Source organism: Natator depressus, chromosome 1 (genome assembly GCF_965152275.1).
Source record: "Natator depressus isolate rNatDep1 chromosome 1, rNatDep2.hap1, whole genome shotgun sequence".
Taxonomy (NCBI): Eukaryota; Metazoa; Chordata; order Testudines; family Cheloniidae; genus Natator; species Natator depressus.
The window spans coordinates 305,451,913-305,461,308 of record NC_134234.1 but is presented as its reverse complement, the minus strand read 5'-3'; the positions used below and the strand labels follow the sequence as shown (position 1 = coordinate 305,461,308).

General features: G+C 52.0%; 1 protein-coding gene across 2 annotated transcripts; it reads left to right on the top strand.

The window, feature by feature from the left end:
- The first annotated feature begins 323 nt into the window (after positions 1-323).
- FEZF1 (FEZ family zinc finger 1) lies at positions 324-8,217 on the top strand. Of its 2 annotated transcripts, XM_074952139.1 has the most exons (6): positions 324-815; positions 2,168-2,271; positions 4,873-5,919; positions 6,044-6,178; positions 6,425-6,557; positions 7,174-8,217. In XM_074952139.1, exons 3-6 carry the CDS (start codon positions 5,125-5,127, stop codon positions 7,470-7,472), a joined length of 1,362 nt encoding a protein of 453 aa, XP_074808240.1. In that variant the 5' UTR covers positions 324-815; positions 2,168-2,271; positions 4,873-5,124; the 3' UTR covers positions 7,473-8,217. The 2 variants fall into 2 exon arrangements, with proteins under 2 accessions (XP_074808240.1, XP_074808249.1); XM_074952148.1 differs by lacking the exon at positions 324-815 and having other exon boundaries at positions 2,118-2,271.
- The last annotated feature ends 1,179 nt before the right edge of the window (positions 8,218-9,396 follow it).

The window sequence follows — 9,396 nt, the reverse complement described above, 5'->3', positions numbered from 1 at the left end:
CGGAAGAGGAATGCAACTTAGAGTCCTGCCAAAAGGTTGTTGACTGGAGCGGTTACAACTGAACTGGTTCCACTAAAATTACACTGGGTCCTGTGGCTCTGATCCTAAACCAGAGGTCTATGTTCCCCTCTTCTTTTTGGGGGAAATCCTTTATATAAACCATTTCTCGTTTATATTTTAGCGAGACATTCATTTAAAAAAATTAACTCTAATAGATCACAACAATAACAACAACCAGGGGCTAATTTCCCTATTGAAAAAGCCATGGCAATGCCGGGCTAATTTACTCCATTGTGTCCAGGTATGTCAAATTGCACGGTGTAGAATATAAAGCGCTATTCTGAGCCGTCTGGCAGTACAACAGAGCCGTGCAGGGGACGGAGTGGCAGTTTTAGCTCTGGATTTCCTGGCTTTTGTTTGGGGGACAAATCACCCCTTTAACAATGCTGGATTGTAAAGATGTGATCCTGGTGATTGATTGATTGACTGATTGATTAGCTAATATGAACAAAGCAGTGACCGTAAACGAATCAAAGCGACTAAAAATAATAATCGGGCACAGAGGAAGCCGCCAGAGTCCTTCAATGAAGCAGGCAGGAGTATTGTCTGTAACCTCCTTGCTTCTTTCCTAGATCGCCCAGAAACATAATCCCGAGTAAAACACGCTAGGTTCCCGTCGCCTTCTCCTCCTGTAGCTAATCTGCAGCAAGTGAAAGAAGCTTGTTGTCTTTATCCAGATCCGAGGATGAAATGCAGCCTGTTCCTAGGGGGACTGTGAAACACGTCCAGGAGAAGATTAATACACGCAGCAGAAGGTTGGAGAAATTCTTATGCTTTTCAATTAATTTTTTACTTAAAAACGCAATGGAATTTATGTGTTTTATTACGAAGGAAGAAATGAAAGATTAAGGTTTAGGCGGTATTTTACATCGCTGTAATCGCCTTTGGGTTCAGATTGGAGTAATCTTGCCCACGAGATGAATTCGCCTGTGGCTCGGATTTAAACGCGCGTAGAGATATGTCATGAGAATAATGCAAGTGAGCAATATCAAGAACATAGTTTAGGAGCGAATGAAATGCAAAACCGATTACGGGGGAAAAGAGAACAGCACCTTTCCCAGAGCGGATACGAAATTATTGTTCGGCGCTCAAACTTTTGCCCTTAATTCCTCAGAAGGTTTTTAACTCTGGGGAGGTCACCTGGGGTCTGCTACTTCCTCAGGCAGACCAGACCAGACTTCCCTCTCCAGGACAACCCACTCACCCCCTGAATCTGTCTGGAGAGACGGGCCAGACATTGGAAAAAGAAAGGCAAACAAATGGTGAAACACCCCAGTTAGAAGACAGCCGAAAACGCCCTTTGAAAATAGAAGCAGGCAAGCTGTCACTCTGACCACCGCGCATCATTTCAGGAATACCTCCCTTCCGGGCCAGCTGTTCTGTTGGAGAGGTGCTCGTAGTTTACAGACCCTCCCGTCTAATATCGCTAGAAAACCGAGACCCTGAGTGAAATGCAAGGTCCGGGACAGGAGCAGAAAAAATCGTTACGCTGCTTTAAGAGCGCAACTAGATTTTCAGCAATTTTTGCACTCGCAAAACTCCCTTCTCTCAAACAGAGGCTGAGCCTGCCAAGAGATCCGTGCCTCTGTTTATTAAGTTGGCTTGCACACAAGTTTTCAGCCACACTAGGTACAGAGGGGAAAATATCCATTAACAAATAATGAATAATCAAGATTTCCAAAGCGCCCTCTTTACCACTTCAGCGTTAAGAAGGCCAGTATTATCCTAATGGACGGGCTGTAATTGCTGCTTTGGGATATTTACACTGCTCAAATGACACTACATATATGTTACTTTCCAACACATGTCAAAAAGTCAATCCCAAAAAGACCAGTTAAAAGCAACCTGTTAACCTACCAAGTGGGTGGGATTTGAAGCCTCCAAACCCACCCCTTAATAATTCCTTTCTTTCCTATCAGCTAAGAGGAAAGTTGTGGAGATCAAATTTAATGTAAATTGTTCGGAAGCAGGAAACTCCGCTAGAATAGACACGAAATAGACCCGGGAGGTTTACACGCTAGAAAACGAAGACCTCTCAAATTGGACCACGTGACCCCCGCACAGGTTCGGGATCCGCTAATCTGATTTTATTTGTGTCCCTGTCAAGCTCACTCAGACGCAGTGTTTGCAGTTTCTCTGGTGCGCCTTAAAATCCGTGCCCCGCCGCTGGAGGAGTCCCTGGGCTTTCGGTGCCAAGGCAGGAAGCAGCAGGTAAGAAGAGGGCCCCGCCTATGGGAACCTGATCAGCGCTTAAAAGGCAGCAATTAAAGTCTTAACCGCGACCCATCTGCCGCGGGACCTATCCAGCGGCCACCCCCCGGCTCGCCCTTTGTCTGCGCCCAGGAGGGAGCAGCGCCCAGCAGGAGAGGAAAGAGGACAAACGTGGAGCTCTGCCGGGCACCCTCAAGTCTGTGTCGCCCAAACCCCGGCTCGCCGAGCCCCCAGCTCGTCCCTTCTGTTGGCCCAGTCCTTGCTCTCCAGCCCTTGCTCAGCCCCCCACTTGCCACTACTTCAGCGGCCCCGGGCATCTCCCCACACCGCTGCCCACCACTCACAAGCCTCCCCCCTCCCCCCGCGGGACTCCGAGGCCTTGGGGCTTTTGTCCCCGCCAAAGGGGCTCTGATCCCGCGCTATGGGGGAGGTTTGCATGCGCGGGGTCGCACGCCCAGCTGTGCTCCCAGAGCAGGGGTCACAGGCTGGTGCCGTGGGAAGGGACGGGATCCCGCACCCCAGGAACACCCCCCAGCGCACCGGGCCCATGTTGCCTCGCCAGCGTGAAGCAAAGCTGAGCTATGAGCCCTGGATCAGTCTGTCCCTGCCCGCCCCATGGTCCTGGGGGAGCCCACTCTCAGCCACCCGTGCATCCGGGGCAGGGAGACCTCCGACTGCCAGCATGCCTAGAAGGGCCCGCCCTCCCAGGAGGCCTGCTGGAATCGCCACCCACTTCACCGCCCGGCCCCACCGACTGCGGGCTGCCAGGGAAGAGGGGCCCTGGGTACCTGGCTCTCCAGATGTCTGCTCCACTGGGATAGGCGGATCCACCCTTCTCTGCCCCGGAGGGGGCGGCGAATCAGCCCCTTGTCCAGCTTCTTTTCCCCTGCAGAGTGCAGGGGAGGCCGTCGGGGCTGGATCCGGACGGGCTTTTGCAGGGTTTCTAGCAGGGCGTTACCCTGCCCGGACTCCCAGGTGGGTGTAGGGCGACCTCTCCCTGCCAGCCTGGCCCCATTTCGGGCGCCTCCATTGGAGCCCGCTGGAGTCTTCCCCCTTAAAAAGGTCCAGGGCCTTGGTCCATCCCTCTGCGCCTGCTTCCGTGGGCCCAGAGAAGGGCTTGCTGTGGTGGGGGGGAGCTGGCATTGTGGGCTGGCTATTGGTGCCCCCTAGCTGCCCCCTTTCGCCAGCCTGAAATGCGGAGACTAGAGAGAGCCAGCATCGGGGACATCCCCAGGCGGCTGTGCCCGGGCTGGACTCTTTCTCGCCTCCCACGTGTGTCAAAGGCCCTTGGGAGCAGCCGGGCACGGAGCCGCTGACGGGGAGCATGCAACAGGCACCTCCGGGCGGTGCAAAAGGGGCGGCTGCTCGGCCACATCCAGCCCCCTCCAAGGGCCCCAGAAAGCGTCAGCAGCCCAGGAGGCGGGGGAGGGGACCTACCTGCCCAATGCAGTGGGGGCCCCAGTCACGGCAATGTCCCTGCCCAGGCGCACGTGCAGCCTGTTGCTTCGCTGCCTGCAGCCCAGATGGACTGTGCGCAGATCGGTCAGGAGCTGCAGGCCTCTCTCGTTATCGAATGCCCGCCAGTGGCCGGGGCAGACCGGAATAACTGACACTTGATTTAGCGGTAGATTATCATGTCTGCAAAATGAATAGATCGGCCACAAAAATAAAAATAAATCGATGGCAACCTCCTCCTCCAGCCGCGCTGCCTTGCTCCTGTGCTTTGACTGTAAACAAGCGGAGCAAGGAGCCTGGCTCCCTCGATGCATACAGGGTTCCCCCGTCAGGATTAAGGCCTCTAGGCACTGCTGAAACACACCGGGAGTGTGAGTGTGTGTGTGTGTATGCATATATATAAAGTATCGGTTTGGGCAAGCACTTCCTCCTTCCTCCAGATTGTGATTCAACTTTTGGTTATTCGGTCTCAACTCGGCTTGGCCCCAGTGGTTTCTTTCTAGCCATTTGCGTTTCAATTCTGGAGTGATCGGATCTGGGGCAAGGTCCAGCCCCGTTTGTTGGCTGTCTTTTCCAAAAGACCAAAGCCCTCCAAGCCGTGGCGTCAGCCCCCGACCAGCGCCTGCCAGAAGGGCAGCGGCCTCCGAGCGTCCAACCCCCCCCCCGCCCCCCCACGCGCCTCCTTCGCCACGCCAGAGCCTAGGCTGGAAAGTGGCAAGGAAAGAATCAGCTTCCCCCAGAGCCGCTTCTCCTGCCGCTGCCCGCTCGCCCCCAAATTGGGCTCCGTTTCCTTATTTAGCACGTGGACAATGATTTTATTTGCTGTCACTTAGAGCCAAACAAGAACATTGATGTCGGTTCAGCTTGGCCTCTAAAGCCTGGCGAAACAGATTGCGAATAATAATAAAGAAGAGAGGGAGGGGGCGTGCGGGGGGGAAGGGGGGAGAGAGACACCTCCTTCTCCTGGAGGGGGAGACGGCGTCTCCAATGAAAAGTAGTCGCTTACTAGGGGAGTGGGGGGGGGGGACTTTTCCTGTTGACTGTTGGAAGCGAATTGAGCAATTATCTAGTTTACCTTCTCCTCTTGGAAGTTAACGATTGGCGAGATCTTGGCTGCGTTATTGACACAACACTTTCTATTGATAGAAGTAAGCAGCGATTGTCCTTAAGTCACTGGTGCGCCAAAGTAACCTGTGATGGGCTGGCATGAGTCCACTGGACCGGGAAGGCTGGTTCCGCCGGCGGAGGCTCTAATGATGCTGGTGGCGGCGACGGTGCTGGTCTCCCTCCTTGCAGATCAGTGACCAGAAAAAGGGGGAGAGTGGGGAGAGAGAGAGAGGGGGGAAAAAGAGGCGTCTACCAAAGCGGCTCAGACAGGCGAACAAATGCAAGCCAGCCATGGACAATAGTAGCCACCACACGGCGACCAAAATCTTAGCAACTTCTCCAGGCAGAGAGAGCCTGTCTGCTCGAAGCAACATGATCAGCACTTCTAAACCCCTGGCTTTCTCCATCGAGCGAATCATGGCCAGGACTCCAGAGCCGAAGTCCATTCCGGTGCCGCCCTTCCTCCAAGGATCCGTGCCCAAAGGAGACCCCAAACACTCGTTGCACCTCAACTCCTCCATCCCCTGCATGATCCCCTTTGTCCCGGTGGCGTACGACCCCCTCCCCAAAGCGGGGGTGGCCGGATCGGAAGCCAGGAAGGCTCACTTGGACTCCTCTGCCTCCCCCTTCAGCTGCGGCGATCTACTGAACTGTGCCCTGAGCCTAAAAGGCGATTTCCCCCGCGACGCCCTGCCCCTGCAGCAGTACAAACTGGTGAGACCGCGAGTGGTCAACCACTCCTCTTTCCACGCCATGGGAGCTCTGTGTTACTTCAACCGCGGCGACGGCCCTTGTCACCCGTCGTCCAGCGTCAACATCCACCCGGTGGCTTCTTATTTCCTCAGCTCGCCTTTGCACCCGCAGCCCAAGGCGTACCTGGCGGAGAGAAACAAACTGGTGCTCCCGTCCGTGGAAAAGTACCCTTCCGGAGTGGCCTTTAAAGACTTATCGCAGGCTCAGCTCCAGCACTACATGAAAGAAAGTGCCCAGATCCTATCGGAAAAAATCGCGTTCAAGAGCTCGGAGTTCAGCCGGAGCTCTCCCAGCAGCAAGCCCAAAGTTTTCACGTGTGAAGTTTGCGGGAAGGCAAGTAACTAACTTCCTTTGCTTGCATAAAGTTTCGATCCATTTGTCTGCTCCGTTTTAGAACTACCCCCCCCCAAGTTGCTTTATGATTCTAATTGTTTTTTTTTCTGATTTAACTTTCAAGGTATTTAATGCACATTATAATTTAACTCGCCACATGCCAGTCCACACAGGAGCCAGACCCTTTGTTTGCAAAGTTTGTGGCAAGGGCTTCAGACAAGCAAGCACTCTCTGCCGGCACAAGATCATACACACCCAGGTGAATATCTCTCACGCCTATTGCACTGCGTATTTCCACCTGGTTTTGCTGATCCGATCCGACAAAAAAAAAAAACTATTAAAACGGGGTCATTTGGTCGGGAGGCGCTTGTTTTTGTTTTCGTTCGTTTTTTAAACAGGCTTTGCGTCGGTCTCACGCCTCTAGAAAGCCACAGATTTCCAAGCACTGGAAAGCGCTTTGCCAAGCACTTACTTCAATATTTGCTTTTGTTTTGTTTCCTTATAGGAAAAGCCTCACAAGTGTAACCAGTGCGGCAAAGCGTTTAACCGGAGTTCCACTTTAAACACACACACCCGAATCCATGCCGGCTACAAACCTTTTGTTTGTGAATTTTGTGGCAAAGGATTTCATCAAAAAGGTACAAAGTCTCAAACCCCTTCTTGTTATTCTCCTCAGAATCCCACCCCTAGTAGGTAAACAATCAAAACAATTTGCAGGAGGGCTTGCTTTATTATTTATTCATTATTATTTTATTTTATTTTAAACCGTTGGCTCAGTTTTAACCTGGAGATCAACTCTTTATGTTGAATACTCGATATCTGAAGTGTCCGATTTAAGCTTGTAGAGGAGTGGGAAAAAAGAGAACTTTCGGTTTTTTTTTTCACATTGCAAGATGCAATTTCCGACCTACTTGAATTCCCCCACCCCAAATGCAATTTGTTACTGTTCATCTTTTTGCTCAGTGTGAGAATCTTTGTTTAATATTAATCTTGGATTCTAGTAACCCTCATGCTATCGTTTAGAATTTTTTACAGTACTTGTTCTGTGTGGTTCATAAATCTGGTTTTATTCAGCGCTTTACCGTGTGGTTCTAACAATCAATTTCCTAACCGGAATATTGTGGGTGAGTGGTTTGAGTTGTGTTTTAGTTAAAAACGATCAATTGACAATTTCATCTTGAGCTGGGGTTTGGGGATAGGGCAAAGCGCTCTCCCCAGTGTAGCGTCTGTGACCCTTGACTTGTCTGTTCCCAGGTAATTACAAAAACCACAAACTGACCCACAGCGGCGAGAAGCAGTTCAAGTGCAATATCTGCAACAAGGCTTTCCATCAGGTGTACAACCTGACCTTCCACATGCACACCCACAACGACAAGAAGCCCTTCACCTGCCCCACCTGCGGCAAGGGCTTCTGCAGGAACTTTGATCTCAAGAAGCACGTCCGCAAGCTGCACGACAGCGCCCTGGGACTGCCGCGAGCCCCTGCCGAGCCGGGGCCAGACCAGGAGCTACAGCCGCCGGGCCCGTTGCTGCAACAGCCGCACCATCCGTGAGGGAACTGCAAGCCCGGAGCTCCGCCGGTCCTACTAGCGAGGAAAGCAACCCAGAGCCCCGCGTTGCAACCATCCGCCTGCTTCTTTGCATGCACCTGTTAAGCGGTTTTGTGTATTACGCTCTACTTGGCCACTAACATTGATGGACTGGTCGTTTCCTTCTTTTTGTTGTTGTTGGGTTGTTTTGTTTTGTTTTCTTTCTTTCAAGACTCGCTTTTTTTAACATCTCAGGGTTAGAGATGGTTTAAAAAAAAAAAGCCAAGCCAATTTCTGCTGTATTTATTGGGATCTGTATTATCCGAGCCGGGAATGCTGCACCAATTAATTATTTCGATGTGTGTGTGTGTGTATATATGTATGTATTGGTTCTGCCCTGTCTTCGATGCCCGCTGGTTGTCCCTTCTTGATAGCTCCCCTCCTTCACCCCCTCCCCTGAATATCGTATCTTTATGGCCAGAGCTGGTTCACTATGTACGGATTTGAATTTCAGTTTGATTCTTGCACGTGGAAAATGAATTCGTTGACCTGGTGGAAATAAATACTTGGAGCGTGATGATTGAATCATCAAGGGCGCATTAGCTATTTACATTATTCAGCTACCAGACCAATGATCCTATTAAAGAGCTGTGATCCCACCATACCGCTTCCTAATGTATTGATAAGGAAAGGCTGGGGGCGGGCGGATGATAGGTAATACCAACAGAGAGGGGCTGTGTGTGTGTGTGTGTATTTATGTTTAATCAAGAAGGGAAGATGGATGGAAATCAAAACTGTGGCTGATGCCAGGTCCTTGAAATGCTCCAAGTGTTAATCAGCAGCTCTGCTGTGAGCTTAGGCGCTGGTGTTTTCTAACTGCAAACCTCTCCTGTTTTCTTGCCAAAACACTGAAACAACTGCTAAAGACTTTAATTAAGAGGGGGTAATTAGCTCGGATTTATCAAAGCCGGGTTGTTATACTATTAGCTGCTCAGTAGAAGCTGCCAATCCAGCCTTAAAAACTAAGCACGCTCCTACCGGTCGTTGCCTAGAAAGAAAGCGGGGCGGAAGCATGGATGAGCCCGGGAAGGAGATCTTATTTTATGTAATTATTTTAAATCTCTCCTGTGCCAAAACAAAATTAACCTCCCCCCAATCGGGTGCTATCCCCAGCCATTAGTAAAAGCAGCATCTTTAAGGGGCTTCTTTTACTACTATTATTTATTCGCCTCCTCCTCAAAAGAGATGGGAGCCGCACGCGGTGCTCAGAGCCAGGCCGGCCGCCCCACGTAACCCTCTCCCAGAGCGGGGGGAGTTCGGGGCTCTCCTCTGGGACGCCTTGTTTGGCATGAAATAGACAAACTCCCCGGGAACATCTTATCCAGAGGGCGAGGGCAGTGGGCAGCAAAATGGATGCGGGCGAAGCCGAGGAGAGGCGCCAGCTGTGAACCAGCCTCCTGTGCCCTTAGCCGCTTCTTCGCCCTCCGCTTTGACGCGTTTCAGAGCCGTTGTCCGCATCTGAATTTCGGGTCGTGTTGTACTTCAGAAAGGAAGGGCTTGGAACGGTCCCCTTCCTCCCCCCCCCCACGCCCACCCGAAGGGGGCCGAGCTGAAGTTACACCGAATGGGTTTACACCGAGCTGAGGTTACACCGTCTGCTGCGCACTGCACCTCGGCAGGAGGGTGTCTGACACCCACGGCCGCGCGTGGGAAGACAATGTAGCGACCGGGCGGAAAGCCGATCGAGAGGAGCAGAGCCAAAGGGGTTCCGATGCTCTCCGGGGGACAAGGTGGGAGACTAGCGAGCATTGCCTGGGCACGGACAGACGGCACAAGGGCTACGACTGTGTGGCCGCAGACACCAGGGAGGAATTTCAGGGAGCGTGCGAACTAAACAGATCCCCGACAAATGATCCGCTCTTGGGACGTTACAGCTGCTCAGTCACGA